We start from the raw sequence: 25,492 nt of genomic DNA, 5'->3' as shown, positions 1-25,492 counted from the left end.
AGATTCAATGCCATCCCCATTAAGCTACCAATGACTTTCTTCACAGAATCGGAAAAAACTGCTTTAAAGTTCATATGGAACCAAAAAAGATCCCACATTTCCAAGACAATCCTGAGCCAAAAGAACAAAGCTGGAGGCATCATGCTACCTGTCTTCAAAATACTACAAGGCTACAGTAACCAAAACATCATGGTACTAGTACCAAAACAGAGATATAGACCAATGGAACAGAACAGAGCCCTCAGAAATAATATCACACATCTACAGCCATCTGGTCTTTGACAAAACTGATAAAAACAAGAAATGGGGAAAGGATTCCCTATTTAATAAATGGTGCTGGGAAAATTGGATAAGTAGAAAGCTGAAACTGGATCTTTTCCTTACTCTGTATACAAAAATGAATTCAAGATCAATAAGAGACTTAAATATTGGACCTAAAACCATAAAAGAACCTAGAAGAAAACCCAGGTAATACCATTCAGGACATAGGCATGGGCAAGGACTTCATGTTTAAAACACCAAAAGTAATGGCATTAAAAGCCAAAATTGACAAATGGGATCTAATTAAACTAAAGAACTTCTGCACAGCAAAAGAAACTACCATCAGAGTGAACAGGCAACCTACAGAATGGGAGAAAATTTTTGCAAGCTACTCCTCTGACAAAGGGCTAATATCCAGAACCTATAAAGAACTCAAACAAATTTACAAGAAAAAAATAACAACCCCATCAATAAGTGGGCAAAGGAAATGAACAGACACTTCTCAAAAGAAGACATTTATACAGCCAACAGACACATGAAAAAATGCTCATCATCACTCACCATCAGATAAATGCAAGTCAAAACCACAATGAGATGCCATCTCACACCAGTTAGAATGGCAATCATTAAAAAGTCAGGAAACAACAGGTGCTGGAGAGGATGTAGAGAAATAGGAACACTTTTACACTGTTGGTGGGACTGTAAACTAGTTCAACCATTGTGGAAAACAGTGTGGTGATTCCTCAAGGATCTAGAACTAGAAATATCATTTGACCCAGCCATTCCATTACTGGGTATATACCAAGGATTATAAATCATGCTGCTATAAAGACACATGCACACATATGTTTATTGCAGCACTATTCACAATAGCAAAGACTTGGAATCAACCCAAATGTCCATCAGTGACAGACTGGATTAAGGTACACCATGGAATACTATGCAGCCATAAAAAAGGATGAGTTCATGTTCTTTGTAGGGACATGGATGCAGTTGGAAACCATCATTCTCAGCAAGCTATCGCAAGAACAGAAAACCAAACACCACATGTTCTCACTCATAGGTGGGAATTGAACAATGAGATCACTTGGACACAGGAAGGCGAACATCACACAAAGGGGCCTGTTGTGGGGTGGTGGAGGGGAGAGGGATAGCATTAGGAGATATACCTAATGTAAATGACAAGTTAAAGGGTGCAGCACACCAACATGGCACATGTATACATATGTGACAAACCTGCACGTTGTGCACATGTACCCTAGAACTTAAAGTATAATAAAAAACGAAACAAAAAAGCTGAGAGAGCATAAGTTTTCTGCCTTACAAGAAATTTTAAAGGGAGTTCTTGAAGGTGAAAGAAGAGGATGCTAATTAGTAAGATGAAGTTGTTAAAGTATAACACTTACTAGTAAAAGAAAGTACAACATGATATTCAAACACTCTAATACTGTAATGGTGATGGGTAAATATAGCTAGCATGAAGGTTAAAAGGCAAAGGTACTAAGAACAACTGAAGCTACAAACTTTATTAAGAGATACGAATGATTGAAAGATGCAAAATATGTGATCAAAGACAAAACATGGAAGGAGCAGAGTAAAATTTAGAGATTTTATATGTAATCAAAACTCAGTTTCTATCAGTGCAAAATAACCTTTTATAATATATGTTATGCAAGCCTAAGGATAGCCACAAAGCAAAACCTCTAATACAGACACAAAAGATTGAAAGAAAAAATCCTAAGCATACGACTACAGAAAGTCATCAAACCATGAATAAAGCAAGCAAGAGAGAACAAAACAAAGAATTTAAAAACAACCAGAACAGAATTAATTAATTGCCACTATAAATCCTTACCTATCTAAAATTACTTTAAATAGAAATGGAATATATTCTATAATCAAAAGGCATTGCATGACTAAATAAAAATTAATACGCAGTTATAAACTGCTTACTTAACTGTAAGGTACATTCATAGATTGCAGTGAAGGCATGGAAAAATCTACACAAATAAAAACTAAAAGAGAAGAGGGGTAGTTATACTCATTTCAGACAAAATAGACTTATGGGAAAAATTGTATAAGGGTACAAAGATAGTTATTATATAATGATAATGGGATAAATTTGTCAAGATAATACAACTATTTTAAACCTATATATGCACTCAACATCAAAGCAACTAAATATATAAAGGAAATATTTAGCAATCTGAATGGAGATGTGGACTGCCACATAGTAATAGTAGGGGATATCGATATTTTACTTTCAACATTGAGACAGATCATCCAGACAGAATATCAATAAGGAAACATTATACTTGAACAATAATTTATACCAAATAGACTGGACAGACATATAAAGAACATTCCACATAACAACAAAACACATATTCTTCTCAAATGCACACAGAATATTCTCCAGAATATATTATATGTTAGGCCACAAAACAAGTCTTATCAAATTCAAGAAGACAGAAATTATATCAAGTCACTTTTCTGACAACAAAGGTATGAAAGGAGAAATCAATAATAGGAAGAATTACGGAAAATTTTAAATTAGGTGAAAATTCGACAATATGCTCTGAAACATTAATAGGGTCAAAACATTTCAAATAAATTTAAAAATATTTTGAGAAAAGGAGAATGGAAATAAAATGTAACAAAACTTATGGGATGCAGCAAAAGTAGTTATAAGATGGACGTTTTTAGGAATAATTGCCTACATCAAGAAAATGGAAAGAATTCAAGTAAACAATCTAGTAGTACACCTCAAAAAAGCAGAAAAACATGAACAAACTAGTCAATTCCAAAATTAGTGGAAGGATAGAAATCATAAAGATCAGAGTAAAAGTAAGTAAAATAGAATCCCCAAAGCAGTACAAAATATCAATGAAAGAATAGTTTTTTTAAGATAATCAAAAATTGACAAAGCTTTAACCAGAATAACTAAAAAAGAGAGAGATGGCTTAAAGAAACACACAATTGGAGATGAAAAAGGTGACATTACAACTGATATCACAAAAATATAAAGAACAATGAGAGACAATTATTAGCAATTATACACCAACATATTGGATCATCTAGAAGAAATGAATACATTTCTAGACACAAACAGCCTACTAAGATCAATTCAGAGGAAATAGAAAGTCTGAACAGAGTAATCATGAGGAAAGAGATTAAGTCAGTAATAAAATGTTTCCCATCAAAGAAAATCCAAGACCCGATGGCTTCATTGCTGAATTATAACAACATTTTAAAAGAGCTAATACCGACTCTTCTAAAACGACTCCAAAACTTTTAAGAGATCATTTTTCTAACTCATTGTAGTGGCCCAACATTACTCTGAAATCAAAATCAGACAAGGACACAAGGTAAAAAGAAAACTACAGGCAAAATCCCCTGATGAACGTAGGTACAAAAACCCTCAACGTTATACTAGGAAAACAAATCCTACAGCACATTAAAAAGATAATTCACTATGATCAAGTGAGTTTAATCCAAGGAATGTAAAGGTGGTTTAACATAGGCAAATTAGTAAAGGTGATGCATCACATTAACAGAAAGGACAATAACCATACGATCATTTTAATAAAGCTATATAGAAGTGCTAAAACTATAAAACTTCAAGAAAAATCTGTAGAACATGTACACTTCACTGCACGTATATATTATTTGCTTCTTTAAGGACTCTAAACATATTGAAATGTCGATAGTAGATTAGTTTTTGTATTGGTTGTCAATGCTTTCTGTTTTTCCTAGACTGGCAGACACTGGTAAAAATATTGAAGCTAGTGAGGAAAGGAATGCCACAATTGGAGAGCAAAATACATGCATCAAATGTGGGAAGACTGGAATAAACCCTACACTATTCAAGTGAAATTGTATGTGTCAATATGACCAATTTTCAATATAGATAAACAATAAATTAATAGATAAATAGATGATTAGGTAGATGAACAGATAGATGAATAGAGAGATAGATTAAATAAATGAATCAATGGAAATAGATATAGATACATACATAAATACACACATACACAAACAGATACATAGTTGTTATTGGCATAGACAGAGGTATAGGCACAGGAACATTTGTTGACAAGGAAAGGAATGAGAAGCACTGGTCCTCCAACAGTAATTATGACATGGAGTGCCTGATTTATGTGTGGGCATGTGTGTGTGTTTTATACTAAAGGTAACTAATTCACATGGCACAGTTAGTATTATTTTGTAAATTACCTGCCTTATTCAGGAGCATTTGTAATAATAAATAAAGTTTTTAAGACACACATACATAATACTTTTCCAAATGAGAAATAGAATACTTTTCTGAAAACAAAATAAGAGCTTACTTGAGCAGGTCACTTCCGGATCCCACCTTCCATTTAGGCAGACTGCGTGTAGGCGTTCTCCTTTTCTTCTACATCTGTACCTTATGGTAGTATTATGATCGAATTCCTTCTTGTTTGCTAAATTTTCCTCAATTACAATTAATTTTGGTGATTTGCACTTCTTAAGTTGATCTGTTGCTATGAAATAAATATATTTTTATGAAAATTCAAATTATAAAAATAAAACCAACTATCACATAAAAATAGTTACAAAGTAAATAGTATTAGCATCATATAATTATGAGTTATCATTATAAATTTCACCAACCAAGTTATTCCTGATTACATTGCATCAAAATGCTATTATGTAAAAATATAAGCCCTGCATTCTGTCACTGAAATGTTAGAGATATCTACCATAAGACATTTTGTTCTTTGGGAAATATAAAATATTATTGGATATTTCATTGGATGAATAAGTACGACTGGACATTTAGGACTCTTAGAATTAGGACCCAGGAAAATTTAGGAAATAACTCAGTTTTAGAGAAAAGTGAATGAGGGTCCCCAAGATCCTCCCGGTTAGTCATCAAGGAGGCAAAATGATTTTAAAGATTGTAAATCTCAAGTCTCACTGTAAGTGAATCACCTTACCTTCTTGCTGATCAAGACATGAGACTTACAGTGTGAAGTCCATCAATGAGATTTACGTCCTGACTCAGTCCCTGACTATCTCATGCCACTTAGCTGTATCACTGACATAGAGGGCCTATGGCCCACCAACCCTGCAGCACATTAACTTATTTTGGCTGATATGGAACAAACTGAAAAATTACTGCTTTTGGAAGCTTTAAGAGAGAAAAGAATCCTATGGGAGAGTAATAAGTAGATATTTTGTCAACTTTGTTTCTTTGCTTTGCAGTGCCAAAAAGGAGTACCATATAACAATGATATTTTTATTTTATATAAAACAGTTATAATTTCTCAGTAATAGTACTCATATTTAATCATATGACAATTTTTTAAAGAAAGAGTCTTACTCTGTTCCCCAGGCTGGAATGCACAATAAAGCTCACTGCAATCTTGAACTCCTGGCCTTAAGCAATCATCCCTCCTCAGCCTCTTGAGTAGCTGGATTACAGGCATGCACTACCACACCTAACTAATTACACACATTTTTTTTATAGAGATGGGCTTTTGCTATATTGCCCACACTAGTCTCTAGCTCTTGGCCTCAAGCATTCTTCTTGCCTTGGCCACCCAAAGTGTTGGGAGTATAGGCGTGAGCAACCACCCCGGCCTAACATGACAATTTTATAAGTGAAATGTTGCTTCAAGCTTTTAAAAATAAATAGTACTGATATCAGAGGCAGAAAGAGTCATAAAATTATATTGCTAACTTTATTTTTTCTCTCTAGACACATGTTGAATTATAAACAATATGAGAAAGATTGGTTTCATTATATTGAAGACTGGACATTTTGAGCCATATCTATAAATTTCAAAAATTCAGTTGCTAATATTGTTTTTACAATAAAAAATATTAAACTTTATTAAATGTTGATTTAAGAAATGTATTCTCACCCACACACTGAGGAAGTTGGGTCCAAACTCCATGAATACACGTAATTGATCTGTGCCCAATCATTGTAAATGATTCTGAGCAATTGAACTCCACTGAATCTCCATAGTAATAAGGAGGGGAAGAAAGCTCAGAATAGCCATGTTCAAGTTCAGGTATATCTCCACAGGTACTCTCCTCCTCTATGTAAGTTTTACAAAAAACGTTTATTGTGAAAACATGATTTATGTGCTTTAGATACAAAATAAAAAAGTTTTGACAAGTTTAAATATTAATATTTTATACATTACCGATACACACTGGCAAAGTTGTCCACGCTCCATCAACACATTGAATTTTATTAGGTCCCTTCATTAGAAACTTAGGCTTGCAATAATATTCCACCACTTCACTGTGTCCATATTCTTCTTTCGTTTTTACCTTAACATTCCCATTGAGGAGTTCAGGAGGTGGACCACACGACTGTACTTCCTCTATAGTAGAAATACTATGTAAATAATGGTTAAATTGTCTGTTTTACAATATAAAAAGTCAGTAAAATGGAAAGACTTTCTTCTTTTATTCATGTATTCTTCATTATGTAACTTACTATAGCATTGTAAACAACCAAGAATGGTGTTCATATTGTATTACTTATACTAAATTGTCATATTGAAGGTATGATAAAAGGTTAAAATATGCTCAGACTTCCAGATACCTTAAAGATGCAAGAAAATCAATTAGCAAATGTGGTTATGAAAATCACGTTAATTTTTACATTTCATGGAAACATTTTGTCATAACATTTTGGAAAAATATCATAACCGAGGCAAGCATTTGATCAACATACTTTAAGTTTTACTAATCAATATAAGCAATTGAATTGAATATAAGCTGCTTAAATATTGTTTAGACACACTCAGTGAAACTTAAGTTACAGCTCACACTATATAAAATGTCCAAAATGGATGTTGACATTTCAGGCAAAATGAAAATGAACAAAGAAATCCCTCCATTGTCAGCCATGCTATGTTTTAAATGTTTGTCACTTCTAACCCCACGTTGAAACTTCATCCCAAATGCTTCAGGCGGGGCCTCATGGGAGATGTTTGGGTCATGGGTATGGATTTCTCATGAACAGATGAATGCCCACACTCAGGGAGAGTTCTCATCTATTAGTTCCTGCAAGAGCTGGTTCTTACAAAGAGCCTGTCACTGCCCTGCTCTCTCTCTTGCTTCCTCTCTCAACACCTGTTCTCTGGACACACTGGCTCCTCTTTCCCTTCTACCAGCATTCTGTGGCTCTCACTGAATGCAGATGCCCAATCTTGAATTTTATAGTCATGAGAACAGTGAGCCAAATAAAACATTTTTATAAATCATCCAGCCTCAGTTATTCCTTTATGGAAACATAAACCTAAAGTAGACTAAGACTGACAACACCTGTGTGTCTAAGAACACTTCTAGTACATCGTTCAAGAAACAATGGAGATTAACTTAAGTAACTGAAGCTTAGGTATTCAGTACCCAATACATATCCTTCACAGGCAAATCTTTGACTTAATTTATTAGATTATAGGCAACGGAAGCCCAAAATAAATTAAGAAAAAAATATTTGGTATTCAAAGTTCTAATTCTTATTTCAGCAATTGTAAGATAAGCATTCACCTTTACATGTTGGGAGATCAGGAGATAATCCAAAGTGGTAGCACTGAGTGGAATTAGGTCCAACTATTGTAAATCCTGGTTTGCAGGAGAATTTCAACACCTCTCCAACTTTATACTGGTCTTTCTTGGGATCAGGAACTAAGTGTACATCTATTTTAGGAAGTTCACATTCTCTTTCTGAAAAAAGGTAAAATAATTTCATGAGAATATACAATTAATCGTTGCCAAAGTAAATTTTACATGTGCCACAATAAAGCGAGGTTGATACTGGGTATACAGAGGGGCATCAGATAAATCCTTTTCCCTGTAAAGAATGCTACATATTATGTTTCATATGCTGTCTAAATTGAAATGGAACTTTATGATAAATGTTATGGTATTGAAATGTATCTGTTCTAAAAATTAATTTGTAAATCCAGCTTATTTACAATGAAATTAGTTTTAATCACTGATGTTTATGAAATTTAATATTACTTTTTTTACTCAAAACATGAAATTACTCTCTCATATTAAAAAAGACTAATTTGGCCGGGCGTGGAGGCTCAAGCCTGTAATCCCAGCACTTTGCGAGGCCGAGACAGGCGGATCACGAGGTCAGGAAATCTAGACCATCCTGGCTAACGCGGTGAAATCCCGTCTCTACTAAAACATACAAAAATCTAGCTGGGCGAGGTGGCGGGCGCCTGTAGTCCCAGCTACTCGGGAGTCTGAGGCAGGGAAATGGTGTAAACCCGGGAGGCGGAGCTTGCAGTGAGCTGAGATCCGGCCACTGCATTCCAGCCTGGGCGACAGAGCGAGACTCTGTCTCAAAAAAAAATAGTAATAATAAAATAAATAAATAAAAAAGACTAATTTACAATTTTAAAAGTGCATATGGACCAGAATTGGGGCTTTTTAAAAACAAGATGGCCGAGTAAGGAGTTTGGACACCAGTTCTTCTCAGAAAGAAGAACCAAAGTTACAGGAAAATGTTCATAACTTGAAAAATATCAAAGAGAGGGTGCAGGAGGGTCATAGAGAAATCATGGAGAAAAGCCAAAGCTTGGAAAGAGATAGAAGCAAGAGCCTCAAAGGTTGACTAGGATCCTGTGGGACTTCATAGGCGGTGTGGATAGGAGTCTTTTGGACTCCCTGCAGCTCACCATGGGGATCCAAGCTGTCAGAGAGCTCTTCTGCCTTCATGAACCCACACTGATGTGAGTGGAGATCTGGGAACTTCTTGAGGGCATTACACCAAACTACTAGCTTGAACAGGGTCATTTGCCTTCCCCTTGGACCCAAGCTACAGTGGTAGGTTTCATGCTTGTAGTGCACTCATGTGGGGACTGTATCCTACACAGGAACCTCAGCCCTCTGATCCCATAACACCAGAGCCGCACAGACATTCCCTGGCACCTGGTTGGATGTGACAGTCCCCCATAGCTGGTTGGACCCAAAGGAGTTACAGCATTCTCAGTAGTTTAACCATCAGGGAGTGCTATTCCTAACGGAAACTGCAACAAAGGGACACCCCTTTTGACAAAGAAGACTGTAGCATTCACTTTCCCGTGTGCGAGAGCAACCTGCTTGTGGGCTGAAAATGACTACACCACTTCCAGCAGACCCACAGACGCGGTGTTTGGCTCTGCAAGGGAGGAGTATAGATCCATCTCAGGGGCCCAGTGGTCCCAGTGCTTGGGCGCAGATGTAGAGAGGGGGACATCTTCCCTCTGCCCAATTTTGCGGACATAGCTGTGGTCACTCGCAAAGGAGACTGGTGCAGACACACCAGAGGACAGACATTCTACATGTATTAAGGGTGGCTACGTCTCCATTGGTGATGTGCCCAGTGAAGCCAGGCTTGCAAGAAAGACAAGCTAGGGATATCTCACCAGGGTCTTCCCCTGACCTGTCAGGGCTGGTGCTTGTGCTCCTCCTTGGAGCATCCAAGGGTGAGTTTAGTGGTTCAGATCCACCCCGTTTTGTCCCCAGCTCCTCAGACCATTGTACCTTTCATAGATCATTCCATTCCCTGGGGCAACAGAGAGTTTCTGCCATAAACAATGACAAGCACAGGCGCAACTGCTTCTGCTGCAGCTGGCTCTTACCTGTCCACGCCACCTACTGTCCTGAATGTTAAACTGCACAGCCCAATGCAAAATGCTGACACTAGCGCATGATGCTGGAGAACGAGGTTAGTTTTCTGCGAAGTCTTCCATACCAGCCCTTCAGGAGGCAGTAAGCCTCGTCATGCACCCAGTACATAACTACTACAACCGACAATTAAGAAAGTCATCACACAAAAATTATCTCTAACCAATGTACTTATACAGCGTCTTTACCATTGAAAGAACCCAGAATCTAAACCAAATAACTCTATACAACACACATCATAGTCATATTCTCAAAGGGAAAAACAAATCCTATCTATTGGAAACTACAGTCAAAAATAAGAAGAGATAGTTCATCTGGATGAGAAGAAACCACTGAAACATCTCTGGAAGTATGATTTAAAACAGCGTATTACAACGCTCCCAAAGGATCACACTAACTCTTCAGCAATAAATCCTAACCAAAATACAACTTTGAAATACCAAAGAATTTAAAACATGTATTTTAAAGTAGCTAAATGGAGTCCAAGAGAAAGTTGAAAAGCAACACAAAGAAATTAGAAAAGAAACTCAAGATATGAATGAAAAATGTACTAAAATATATTTTAAAAAACAAATAGAACTTATGGTAATGAAAAATTCATTGAAGAATTACAATATATAGTTGAAAGATTTAATTACAGATTATATCAAGCAGAAAAACTTGCTCTCAGAGGTTGAAGACAGGTCTTTCAAATTAACCTTGTCAGACAAAAATAAAGAGCAAATAGCTTTTTTTTTTAAATGAGCAAAGCTTTTGAGAAAAATGGCGTTCTAAAAAAATGGCAAAACTTAAGAATTATAGGTATTCTTGAGGGAGAAGAAAGAGCTAAAAGTTAGAAAACCTTTCTGAGGAAAATTTATCTCCTCTTGCCCTCTTGCTAGAGATATAGATGTCTGTATACTAGAGAGGCTCAGATAACACCAGGAAGATACACTGTGAGATGAACTTCTACAAACATATAGTCATCAGGCTATCTAAAGTCAATGTGAATGGGGAAAATTATAGAATCAGCAAGAGAACACATCTAATCAACTGTAAAGGAAATCTCACAAGACTAACAGTGGACTTCTCAGCAGAAACTTTACAATCCAGAAGAGATTGGTGTCCTATTTTCAGAGTTCTTTTCAGAAAGATTATTTCATATTTCTTGAAAAAACACCTATTAGAGATATATTTTGTATTTTGCTAAACTAAGCTTCATAAATGAGGAATACATAAAATCTTTCCAAGACAAGCTAATACTAAGGGAATTCATCACCAGTAGAAATCCACTTTAGGAATTCACCCCACAATAAATGATTCAGGTTGTTCTGAACATGAAATCAGATGATCAATACTCACCATCATAAAGACATGCAAAAGTACAAAACTCACAGGTCTTATTAAATAATTACACAGTTGAGACTACAAAGCAGCTAGGTAACAACTAACATAATGACAAGAACAAAACCTCACATGACAATATTAACTTTTAACATAAATAGATTAAATATTCCACTTAAAAGATACAGATTTGTGGGCCAAATTTAGAAAACAGAAACCAACCACATGCTGCTCACAAGAAACCCACCTAACTGAGAGAAACTTATACAAACTCATGATAAATGTACGGAAACAGGTATTTTGAACAACAGAGACAAAAGTATTTGGTATAGTTATATTTATATACAAAAAAGTCTTTAAATCAACAACAGAAAAAAGACACTGAAGATCATTATATAATGATAAAGGAAGCAAGAAGATATAATAATTCTAAATATATATGCACTCAAAACTTCAGCACCCAGATTCATAAAGGAAATGCTACTAGAGCTAAGTGGAAAGATAAACAGCAATATAATGAGGGCGAGCAACCTCCACATGCCCAATGACTGCACTAGCCAGATTTCCTGGGAAAAAAAATAAACAAAGAAACCTTATACTTACATTGGACTCTAAAACAAATGGACTTTACAGGTATTTAAATGACATTCCACCCAGTAACCTCAGAATATATGTTCCTCACACCTGTGCATGGAACATTCTCCAAAATAGACCATATGCTAGGCTACAGCCACAAAGCAAGTTTCAAAAAACTTTAAAGCTTAGAAATAATATCAAGTATCTTATCAGAACATGGTGAAATATAACTAGAAATTAATGTCATAAATAATTTTCAAAACTATCCATTTACATGAAATTTAAATGACTTACTTCTGAGTGATTTTTGAGTCAGTGATAAAATTAAGAAGGAAATTTAAAAAATTAAAACAAATGAAAATACAGACACAGCATATGAAAACCTCTAGGATATGGCAAAAGCAGTGCTAATAGGAATGTTTACAGTGTGAAATGCCTGCATAAAAAGATAGAAAAATCATAAATTAACCTAACCTTGCACCTAAAGAAACTAGAGAAAACAGAACAACTAAACCCAAAACTAGCAAAAGAAAACAAATTAAAAAAATCATAGAATAATTAAGTAAAATTGGGACCAGATAAACAATAGAAGATCAAAAAACATAAAGTTAGTTTTCTGAGAAGATAAACAAGATTAATAGATCACTAGCAAGACTAATCGGGAGAAGAAGAAAAAAGGTCACAATAAACACAAGTACTTTACTTCTATACAAGTAGAAATAAAAAATAGAAACATTACAATTGATACCACAGAAATAAAAAATCACTAGAGAACCTAGAGAAAATGAATAAATTGATTAGAAACATACAACCTTCAAAATTGAACAAGGAAGGAATAGAAATACTGAACAGACCAATACCACCAATAACAAGCAGTGAGATTTAATCTGTCATAAAATCTCTACCAATTAAAAAAATATAAAAGTCCAGTACCAGAAGGATAAATGGCCAATTTCTACCAGACATACAAAGGAGAATCAATACCAATCCACTGAAACTGCTCCAAAAACACCAAGGAAGAGAAAATCTTCTCTAACTCATTTTATAAAGCTGGCCATCGACAACAGAACAAATAAACTAGTGGCCAGTATCCCCATTGAGAATAACTGCTAAATCCTAAATGAATACTAGAAAATTTAATCCAACAGCATATCAAAGTGTTGATACATCACAATTAAGTGGCTTTTATTTCAGGGATGCAAAATTGGTTCAATGTAACGTAAATCAATAAATGTTATTCGCCATATAAACAGAATTTTTTAAAAAATTAGATGATTATTTCGATAGATGCAGAAAAATATTCGATAAAATTCAGTATTACTTCTTAATGAAAATAGTCCTATTTCTCCACATCCTCTCCAACACTTGTTGTTTCCTGATTTTTTAATGATGCCATTCTAACTGGTGTGAGATGGTATCTCATTGTGGTTTTGATTTGCATTTCTCTGATGGCGAGTGATGATGAGCATTTTTTCATGTGTCTGTTGGCTGTATGAATGTCTATAGTCAAGGCACTAATCATGGAAAGAACATATCTCAAAATAAAAGCCATATATCACAAAAACCTACATTATACTAAATGGAAAAAGTTGAAAGTGTTCCCCCATAAGAACTAGAACAGGATAACAACGCCCAGTTTCTCTGCTTTTACTCAACATAGTGCTGGAAGTTCTAGCCAGAGTAATCAGGCAAGAGAAAGGAACACAAGGCATCCATATGGAAAATGAGGAAGTCAAATTCTCTCTGTTCGCTGATGATATGATCTTATACATAGAAAATCCTAAAGACTCCTCTAAAAATTCCTAAATTATGTAAAAGAATTTAGTAAAATTTCAGAATGCAAAATTGATGTACAAAAATTGGTAGCATTTCTGTACACCAATAATGGCCAACCTGAGAACCAAATCAGAACTCAATCATCTCATTTCCAATAGCCATAAAACAAATTAAATACTTAAGAATGCATATAACCATGAGAGTGAGAGATCTCTGCAAGGAAAACTACAAACACTGATGAAAGAAACTGTAGAGGAGACAAACAAATGGGAAAACATCCCATGATCATGGAATGGAAGAATCAACATTATTAAAATGGCAATACTGCCCAACACCATCTATACATCCAACACAATTCCAAAGCAAATGGCAACATCGATTTTCACTTAATTCAGAAAAAAACTGCTCTAAAATTCGTATGAAACCCTAAAGATCTCAAGTAGCTAAAGAAATTCTAAGCAAGGACATCACGTTACCTGACTTCAAATTATACTACAAGCCTGCAGTGACCAAAACATCATGGTATTGGTATAAAAATGGACACACAGAAAAATGGAACAGAATAGAGAATTCAGAAATAAAATCACAACTTATAACCAACTGAACTTCAACAAAGTAGTCAAGAACATACGCTGAGGAAAAGAGGCACTATTCAATAAATGGTGATAAGAAATTTGGATAGCCACATGCAAAAGAATGAAACTGGACTCTTATCTCTTGCCACATACAACAATTAATCCCAAATGGATTAAATAATTTAATGCAAAACCTGAAACTACGAAAATCATGCAAGAAACCTAGGGTAAACTCTTCCGGACATTGGATTAGGCAAAGAATTTACAATTAGGACTTCTAAAGGAAAATGCAATAAAATCAAGTACAGACAAATATATCTGAATTAAACTAAAAATTTTTAGTAATATTAAATTATTAAAGTAATAAACAGAGTAAACAGACAACCTCAGAATGGAAGAAAATATTTGCAGACTATGAATCTGAAAAAGAACTGATATTCAGAATCTACAAAAAACTGAAACAACTCAACAAGAAAACAATCAGGTAATCCCATGAAAAAGTGGGCAAAGGATATGAAGAGACATTTTGCAAAAGAAGACATAAAATTGACCAAGAAACATGAAAAAAACTCAATATCACTAATCATCAGAGAAATGCAAATTTAAAAATGATTATCATCTTATATTAGACACAATGGACACTGTGAAATACTCAAAAAATAATAAATGTTGGTGACAGTGAGAAGAAAGAAGAATGCTTATACGCTGTTGGTAGCAATATAAATTAGTACAACCTCTATGGAAAACAGAACGGACATTTCTCAAAGAACTAAAAACAGAGCTATGATTTCATCCAGCAATCCCACTACCATGTATCTACCCAAAGGAAATAAATTATCATATCAAAATGATACCCGGACTCATATGTTTATAGTTTCACTACTCACAGCAACAATTATATGGAATCAAACTAATGGTCCATCAACAGATGATTGGATAAAGAATATGTGGTGTATGTGTATATATATATACATATATATATATACACACACACACACGTGTATATATATATACACATGTATATATATATGCCATAGAATATTACTCAACTAAAAAAAAAAAAGGAAAGGAAAAGAAAAAATCACGCCTTCAGAAGCAATATGTATAAAATTAGAGGCCATTATTTTAGGTGAAATAATTCAGATTCAGAAAGTAAAATCCTGTGTATTGTCACTTATAAATGGGAGCTAAATAAAGTGCACATATGGAGAGTGCTGAATAATAGACATTGGAGACTCAGAAAGGTGGCAGGATAGCAGGAGGGTGAGGAATAAGAAATTACCTAATGGGTGCAATGTTCACTATTCGAGTGATGAATACACTAAAAGTACAGACTTCACCGCTATGCAATATATCCATGCAACAAAACTGCATTTGGACCCTCTAAACGTATAAAACATAGAAATTAAAATTTAAAAAAGAAAAGAACGCATCATAAAACATCATGGGAATATCTTAAGAAGTTAAATTTATAATAGAACTGGAGAGGATCCTGAGAATAATGATGATATAGTATCTGTCATTGCAGAGTCAAGGATACCTTTATTTAACTGAAACTAAACCACCTTCAAATAATTCCTGGTCTCGTCATGCTTATAATTCTTGGTGATTGACATATATATCACAAAAAGGTAAATTCTCATCAAAGATTTATTAGTGAAGATGTATGCACTAAGAAATTAATTAAAATTGGTATTTTTGTTTACTGTAATCAAGGAAAAAGAACCCAAAATAGCATTTCTAATATATTTTAAGTTAGAAAAACATAAAAATCACATAATTAATATATTATAAATAAAGAAAACAAACTAAGATATATTTTCAAGGTCACATGGAAAGGCAAATTCTAGGTATCCTGAACATTTATGCTAACATATAACAATTTTGGGCCAGGCGCAATGGCTCACACCTGTAATCCTACAAGTTTGGGAGGCTGAGGCGGGCGAATCACGAGGTCAGGAGATCGAGACCCTCCTGGCTAACACAGTGAAACACTGTCTTTACTAAAAATACAAAAAATTAGCTGGGCGTGGTGGCGGGCGCCTGTAGTCCCAGTTACTGGGGAGATTGAGGTAGGAGAATGGCATGAACCCAGGAGATGGAGGTGGCAGTGAGCCGAGATTGTGCCCCTGCACTCCAGCCTGGGTGACAGCGCAAGACTCCATCTCAAAAAAATAAAAATAAAACAAAATAATAATTTTGTTATATCTACTATTTATATCAATGTTTAATAAATTTGATAATTATTCTGATTCAAATAAGAAATGTGTAAAATTATCTCTTACATGTTTATAATTTTTAAAAACCAGCAACGTTACTAAATATTATCCAAAATATTGTTTTTCTTATTCAGAATCCTCCTTTCTTGCTTACTTAGAAAAGTACAAACTAGAATTCAAAAATTAGAATCATACTAAAAAGAAAATTAATTACATCATAATCTCAGTTATTAATATATAATTCCAAAATTAGATTTAAACCTATTCTTAAAAGTAATGTCACAAAATAATAACTACAGAAATTTTCTTTTGTGTTTGTTTCAATGAGTTTTGCAGATTATTTGAGAAAATCACACTAGAATGAGAATCACTGGGATTTCTCTCCTAAAAGTCTATACCAATCTTCTACATCACAATTCTTTTATTTGTATGGGTGTTTATTTACATTTTTTGTGTTAATTTTATATAAATTCTCTCTGTAATAATACTGTGAAAAGCATTGTCTTAAAAAGAAAAGTTAAGATCTTGGTTATTGGGTATTATTCAATTGCTGTATTTATATAGAGGTAATAACTTAGGAAATGTGATTTAGAGAATAATGTGAATGGACACTCCCTGAATTAGAAATATTTTTCTTCATCTAAAACTCAAAACCCTAAGTCCTAGTACTAGATATGTGAAATATTAGTATGAATTTTTAACTCTGAGGTATATACTCCTTGAAGATTATAAAACTTATTTAGCTTAAGTGCTCTGTAGTAACAATTCTGTGGAAAACTTTCAACAAAGAAGAGACCTCCTAGGACAGTTGAAATACACTCAGATGTCTGTCAATTTGTATGCAGTTTTCTGTTACATGGCTGAGAGAAGAATATTTGAAAAGAATGCTAAGCTGGCATTTCTTCATTTAATGTTTGGAGGCTTGTACTACACTAGCAAATTTCTAGTTATGTGTTCAAATGATCCTAAGTCTTTGTACAATTTGCAATAGAAAGCCATTTTCTACATCAGCTTCTACTGCTATGTCCGCTACTCCAACTTTCTCTCCTTTAGGTTTTCATTTCATGTCTGGTGATTGGAAAGACTATTCAAATAATATATTCGCGATTTTGTGTTCTTTTCTGAAGAAGACCCCTCAAAATTGTAAAAGCTTCTGGCTTCATAAAACCTAAATTTACCTATCATTACAGAAAAGAAATTTATGATTCTCTTAAATTAAGCCTCCCCCTCTCAATTAGAATAAAATTCAAACTCTTCATGATCCACGCCTACTCTTCCAATGTTATCAAATGTCTCTCTCCTCCACTAAATCCAGGATTCAGATTTTACGATCTTTGAATTTTATTAAAAAGGTAAAGTTCTTTCCTGCCTCAGCTGTTGCACATACCCTTCTCACTAAATGAATGGCTTTCAACCATTCTTTGTATAGATGACTTTCTATGTAAAACAGATCTCCAGTTCCTTTCCTACTGTTTTCTATCTCAATCATTGGATTTTCTATTTCTCTGAACCCAGTGATCTATAAAATATATTTTAAATATTTTTATTACTTGGATATTTGGCTTTTTTTGTTTTGTTTTCCACTCTCTTATATTAGAAAAAAATCTCTGGATAGGTAGACCTGTGCTTGTGTTTTCACCATTTTCTACTGTCCTATGATAGGTATTTACATCTAGAATGACTCAAATTTCACTGGGCCTTTGATACTGTCTTTCATCTATAATTTACTCATTCTCTTTCTCAGCTGAGACTATTTCAAAACTTTTCTATTCTACCTAGTACTCCTCTTCCTCCTTCACCCACACACTGTTCAATCTCAGATGACCATGTCTCATACTTCAAAACAGAATCCATCAGCTTCTACCATTTTCCAACCTTACTGCTCATTTTTCTTCCCATCTCCTGTCGCAAAGTTGTAAGTAGTCCTGTTGCCACCTGTCACAAGGTTGTAAGCAGTCCTGTTGCCACCAAAGTACAATACCTCCACAGTAGCTCTGAATCCCTTCCCCTTGAATTTTCTCAGGGCAACTGTGTAAGTCACGTGTTCAGCCTTTGCAGCTTCCCTTTTGCTGTGTCTGCTCTGGTGTCTTCCATCTTTTTTATTTTTACCTTCCTTCAATGCACAACTTTCCTGAAGCTATATTCTGAATTTCCTATTTGATGAACAGCCAGAATTTTGAAAGAGTTGTGTCCATAGTCTGTATTAAATATCTTGCTTATTATTTTTATTGACAGATCCTACGTAAGGTCTGTCTCTTCTACTCTGTTAAAAACCATTTTTGTTACACTTGCCGTTGGCCTGTACCTTACCTAATCCATCACAATTTCTGAACAGAACATAATAACTAAATTAGAAATATTTATCACTTTGATAATGATAAGGTAATTAAATTACAACTTCCTTGACTTTATTATACAAGACACTATGGCAATAAATATTTATAAATATTTTAGTCTGCTAACCAAAACAATCCTTTGAAATATTAGAACTGTTTGTAAATATTGTGACATTTTACCAATCAGAAAGAGTCAACAAAGCTTCAAATAGACTTGCTGTGTTGACCAAAGATACAGGCTTAGCAAGTAGTAGAATTAGAATTCAGACAGGATGACTTTTTAAGCAATCTGTTACACTCCCTTTTCATTAATAATAATTTCAATCTTTAACACTCCCTTATGTTTATGTCTATGGCAACATTCTAGATTTTTTCTCCTGTTTCTCTGGGTACTCCCCCTTTTTTTTTCCATTTTCTGTACTATGTATTCCTCTTCTGCCTTATTTTGAAATGTTGTAATGTTTCAGGGCTGCATCTTGAGCTCTTTGCCCTTATCATGCTGTATTCTTATCCAATTTAGTGTCATCATTTATATGATGATACTCCGAAATGCATATCTCCTCGCTAGATTTATATCCAACTCCACAGTTCACATATCCAGTTTTGATTTTCCATTGGCAACTGAACCATAATGTGTCCAAGTCAGGAGTTGCAACAGCCCTCTCAAAATACTTTCTCTCCAGTCAATACAATTTTCCAAAATGGTATTCCCATTTACCTACATACTTGTGAGAAAACAATTAAAAACAAACATGTGAGTCCCTTGATCTCACTCTTTTTCACACCCAACATTTAATAACATCACCTGTACTTTCCAACACCAAAATGTTTTCCAAATCAGCCTTCCACTCTGCACCTCCTCTATCCTCACTTGCTCTCAGTCTCCACACTTTCTCATCCTACCTGGACTCATTGTGTCGCCTCTTGCCTACAAAAAGTACAGCATCCTGGAAAACAATTCAACAAAACTAGAAATCAAATTATACCATTCCTTTTCTTAAAACTCTTTTATGGGCTTTCATCAGTCATAAAAAGAATCCAAATGATAGGATGCCCTGAGCTGATGTGGACAATTGTTTCCTTGCCTCCCATCTAGCCTCAGCAGGCTAGACTTTTTACCACCTCGAAATATATTGTTTTGTTTTTACAGCTTTGCACATATTTTTCTTTGCCTTGGAACACTCTATATATACACTTGTTTTCCCACAGAGTCGATCCTTCTTCTAATCCTGAAAAATAGATGGCTGATTAGAAAACTTAAATGAGATTCATGTAATAGTCCTCAGAACTTGTGAAAGTTAGAAAATAAAGAACTACGCTCAGAAAGTACAGAACTTAACACAGAAGATAGAAGATGTAAAATAGAAATTAGAAAACAAATTTGCTGAAGAAATTGTAACAAACTATAATTTTGGTAATGAGTGCTAGGTTCTAAATAATTTGAAAGCTTTTATTTAGGGTAACAAAAGCAATTGTACTATAATCACAAATCTGGAAGGTAGGTGGCCCATAGGAAACATTAACTTAATGCACTATTTTAGAAATATTTTCAGAACCCCCCTTCTTTTCCCAGTTTATGTTAAATCAGGAGATACCTTGATTTTAGTCAACATTCCTTAAGAATTTCTGTATTTAATTCAAATTTTTAAAATTGGAACACAGATTTATTTTCATTTTGAAAAATGAATTTCTGAAAAACCAGTACTTACCATAACATATAGGTAAATCAGACCAACCATTGTCACCACACACTATGGAGCCAGTGGTGCTTCCAGTATTGCTTTCATAACCATCATGGCATTCATAGTCCAATGTGTCATTCAGCTTAAACCATGTGATGCTATTTTTAGCTCTGGCATTCTTAAATACTGGCATATCACAAGATTCTAGTACATAAAAAATTTAGAATATCATTTCTAATGTCATCTAATAAACAACCTGAGTATTTCCCATTCTAAGAATAAAAAGCTTTATTGATTAGATACACTAATAAATAAGTACTGTACAAAAATAACCTGTGACTGGTGAGAATTTATTGTCCTAAAATAGTTGCCAAAAGTGAAAGTATATGTTTCTACATAGCATTTTTTTTCATTGCTTAAGCCCCAAAATCTATTTTAGGAACTTTATCTTAATTCATTTATATAAAGCATTCATGACAATGCTAGTAATGAAACAGGCCACTACAGGTGTATATTACTTTTTTAAAGACAATCATAACAGAATTTTGTAAATTAAGAGTCCACACTAATTTGTAGTTGAGACATATGTAAAAAGGAAAAAAATGATTGAAAAGATGAATTCATATGTTATACAAGACATTTTCTCTTTCATAATAAGAAAATCTTTAAAAAAATAATTAAAAATTTAGTATAGGCAGGGCGCGGTGGCTCAAGCCTGTAATCCCAGTACTTTGGGAGGCCAAGACGGGCGGATCACGAGGTCGGGAGATCGAGACTATTCTGGCTAACATGGTGAAACCCCGTCTCTAATAAAAAATACAAAAAAGAGCCGGGTGTGGTAGTGGGCTCCTGTAGTCCCAGCTACTCGGGAGGCTGAGGCAGGAGAATGGTATAAACCCGGGAGGCGGAGCTTGCAGTGAGCTGAGATCCGGCTACTGCACTCCAGCCTGGGCGACAGAGCAAGACTCCGTCTCAAAAAAAAAAAAAAAAAAATTAAGTATAAAATGAGTTTTTTATGAGGAGTAACATTTTTTGTAAACTAGACCTCATATTAAGCATAGACAATTAAAAAATGAAAACAATGTACATGAATAACCTAGATACTCACTTTGCTTAACATGAATGTATTAAACATTACTTCAAATATATTACTGAGAGGCAGGCAGATGATTTGAGATTAGGAGCCTGGCTAACATGGCAAAATACCGTCTCTACTAAAAATACAAAAATTAGGTGGGCATGATGGCAGGTGCCTGTAATCCCAGCTGTTCAAGAGGCTGAGGTAGGAGAATCGCTTGAACACGGAAAACGGAGGTTACAGTGAGCCAAGATCGCACCATTACACTCCAACCTGGACGACGACAGAGTGAGACTCCATCTCTCTCTCTCTCTCTCTCTCTGTCTCTCTCTCTCTCGCGCGCGCGCGCTCTCTCTCTATATATACACACACACAGAGACACACACACACACACACATACATATATGTAACTGAGTGGTTTTGCAAAAAAAATAAGACAAACTGAGCCAGTTGTTCCTAGAAAATCTTCATAAATATCTCCATAGTGTGGTAGGAAAATCATGCAATAGAGCAGAAATTGGTACCATCTAGAAATATTTTGTCTCTCTACTACCTATATATTTGCAAAAAAATTCTAAGGGGGAAGATATTCAGAATTGGACATCTCCTACAGTGCCAAATCTACAAATTATAGAGCTTAAATTATTTTGATATTATGCACTATGCATCCATATCTTCATTAAAAACATTACTTTCATATCTAGGAGCAAAGACTTTGATATAAAAGGCTAATCACATAAAACAGGTATATATAACAGTCATAAAGGTCTCAGCTAAAGCAAAATCAGTTTAAACCAGAATACACATAAAGCTCCCTAACTTGTTTAACACAGAATGCTTTAGAGTAGGAAAAGCCTGAATGGAAAGACAGACTAATATTTGAGTAATTAATGTGAAAAGGAAAAAATTGATGTCTGCTATGTTCCTCTAGGTTTCTTTTTCTTGTCTTTTCAAATGAAATTATATCAGCCCCCAAAAAAGACTAAAGTTAGTAAACTTTTGTGTATCATCTGGATAATCAATACAAATGTAATAAATTACTTACTAATGCACGTGGGTTGAGCTGACCATCCATTTTTCCGACATGTAATTGATCCTGATGTTTCACCATCTGCTGTTATATATCCTAGTTTGCATTGATATTTCGCTTGTTTATTTAAGGCATATGTATACTGAGATTCAGAAATAAACCCATTCTTAATATCTATACTTGATTTGGAACATGTTTCTAAAAGGGAAGAGAATAAGAAAAAGACAAGCATATGTTCAATAACATTTTGTAAGAACTTAAATAATATGCAAATATAAAAATAATGAGTCATTTGTAACTGAAAACCTGGGTAATCATAAGCATTCAAATATAAGTAAAGGAAAATAAGTTCTGAGTTGCCAAAGATATTATATCAAGACTCTTCGTCATTTTTTAAAACAAGGCTCTATTTAAGACACTTATAATTCTTTGTAAGAAATTATTGGAAATCTGTTTGTCTAATGGATTTGGAATTCTCCAGCATGTCAGAACTCAATAGACAATGAGTATTATTTCTGAGGACTCTTTAATCCTGCCTATTTTAGATCTTTTAGGCAATTCCAAAATTCATTTAGCCAATTGGAGTATCTGAGATCCTGTGATGATCTTAGAAAATCTGCCAAAATAACTGTCATAGCCTTTGGCTCCAAGAATTTGGAATGCCATTCTTACTGTGTGCTTCAAAGTAAATGGGCATGCGGAGTTCAAAGAAGATGAGAGACAGTAACAGATTTGTTTATCTTGAAAGGCCAAAATGATGATTCCTCAAATTATGTAGAACTTAACTTGAAAGAGTGGAAGTCACTGCTTCTGTAAATGGATGACAGAAATTACTGTCAGTTACTAGGTTGCTTCCTGGAACTCAGCTTCATTTATAAATAACTCATGGATAAGGAGAAAATCAGAAGAGGAAACATTATATATTTTGAATTAAATGATAATAAGAATATATTAAATAAAACTTTGTGAGATGACACTCAAATAGTGCTCAGAGGGAAATTTATCATTACATAGCTCTAAAAGAAAATAATAAAAACTGAAAATAAATTATGATTTATAATAAATTATAACAAAGAAAACAAACAAAATCCAGCATGACTCCAAATTTTGAAACAAATCCAAATATGAGCAGAAATCAAACAGTAGACACAATTTAAAAAGGTAAAAGGCCAGGCAAGAATAATTAAGTAAAACAGAGTGCCAGCCACAAATAAGGAAATAGAAGCAAATAGATGAAAATAACATTTTCAGACGTTGGAAAGCGGGAAGCACCTAATTCCAGAGAAAAAGTGACAATGAGATGAGTTTCATCATCAAAGAGACTTTATGCTGGGAGAAATTTTCCAAACAGCAGCACAGAGAAGGAGAATTCAAGCAGAAAATGACACACTTGCTGAGTAGAAGAAACAAAAGTCAGTGCTCCCAAAGAAGATGAGGTCATTAGAATCTGCAGGAAAGAAGGTGAGGTCACTAGAATCTGCAGGAAAGAGAGTGAAAAAAGAAGAAACTATGGAGTGAAAGGGCTCTACAAATTTCCACAGCAACTCCCTGGATTATTTGGCTGAATATTGACACTCTGGAGAGTAGAGCAAAAGTCCCCAAGAATGGACCAAGGATGCCTATCAGATGAAGAACACTACCAGAGAACAAAAAAGTAAAAGATTCCCAGAGCACACACAACACAGGGAGACATTTAAATGGAATCAATCAGAGTAGAAAGACTCCTTTGAACATCTAGGTCATTGAGTAGATACATCAGAAGCAGCTTAAAATTCTGAACAAACTGTCTCTGGGTAAACAGTTTACTTAGAACTGGGACACAGTTCTAGCCTCCCTAAACCAGCCCTTTAAAACCTTAAAAATAAGCCTTGAAAGAACCAAGTTGACCCATAACAAACTTAGACTTAAAAAAAAAATTAAAACAAGTTATCCCTGGGGTCTCACAGATGTACAGACTTTAGAAGTTCCAAAGCTGCTTCTCTTAGCTAAAATGCAGAGTGGAGTTAAAAAAAAAAAAAAAAATCCACCTTTTGGCAATAATACTCTCTCCCCACCTCCCTCCAAAAAACACAGTAAATCTTTTATGGAATACTCACCCTACTCCAGTCAAACACTGATGGATAAACTACACATCAGAAGTTGTGGAATGGCACTAGAGCAGTATGAAATAAATTTGTGTCACTAAATAGTTGGGATAGAAAATGACAGTGTTCCCCTTCAATAATCTTAGCCTCTACCATTAGACATTAGAAAAAGTAGAAAAAAAAATCTCAAAGTAAGCAGAAGAAATACTACAATAAGGATCAGAAATGAAATAATAACGAAGTAAATATATACATAAACAAGGAAATCAAAATCTTGTTATTTCAGATCTCTATAATTGAGAAACCTTTAGACAGACCAAATCAGAAAAAAAGACGACACAAATTGCTTATGTCAGCAATGACAGAAATGATATCATTACGGTTTTTACATATATTAAAAAAATTCTGAATAATGCCATGTCAATAAATTCAAGAACTTGAATTAATTAAAAAATTACTGAAGCTACAAACTATCATAGCTCTCTAACGAAGAATTAGGCAGCATTAATAAATTATATCTATTAAACAAATTGAATTTGTAGTCGAAGGAGGAAAAACAAAATATGTACTTATAAATCTAATAAAATACAGGATCTGTAGGCTGAAAATCACAAAAAACTAGTGTAAGAATATATGATCTTACTAAATCAAAGGATATATAATGTTCATGGACTGAAAAATTTAATACTGTTACATATCAGTTCTCCCCAGATTCATCTATGAATGTGTCCCAGTTCTAGTGAATAACCAAGCACAATGTTTTGCACATATGGACATGCTGATTCTAAAGTCATATGGAAAGGCAAAAGGGCTAAAACAGCTAGACAATTCTTCAAAAGAAAAGAGAAGTCGAAAAGCTCAC

At 34.3% G+C, this 25,492-nt stretch overlaps 1 protein-coding gene across 2 annotated transcripts in view; it reads right to left on the bottom strand.

The window, feature by feature from the left end:
* The window catches only part of CFH (complement factor H), a 159,754-nt gene that overhangs the window by 72,699 nt on the left and 61,563 nt on the right, over positions 1–25,492 (bottom strand). For both annotated transcript variants that reach the window (XM_011951605.1, XM_011951604.1), the window contains exons 10-15: positions 22,562–22,744; positions 20,466–20,642; positions 7,819–7,995; positions 6,462–6,644; positions 6,174–6,353; positions 4,611–4,787 (exon numbers count right to left, since the gene is read on the bottom strand). In XM_011951605.1, coding sequence (XP_011806995.1) covers positions 4,611–4,787; positions 6,174–6,353; positions 6,462–6,644; positions 7,819–7,995; positions 20,466–20,642; positions 22,562–22,744 — 1,077 coding nt within the window. The remainder of the gene's footprint in view (positions 1–4,610; positions 4,788–6,173; positions 6,354–6,461; positions 6,645–7,818; positions 7,996–20,465; positions 20,643–22,561; positions 22,745–25,492) is intronic.

Source organism: Colobus angolensis, unplaced genomic scaffold (genome assembly GCF_000951035.1).
Source record: "Colobus angolensis palliatus isolate OR3802 unplaced genomic scaffold, Cang.pa_1.0 Scaffold320, whole genome shotgun sequence".
NCBI lineage: Eukaryota > Metazoa > Chordata > Mammalia > Primates > Cercopithecidae > Colobus > Colobus angolensis.
Note: the sequence above shows the minus strand (reverse complement) of the source record. Positions and strands in the feature narration are given on the sequence as shown.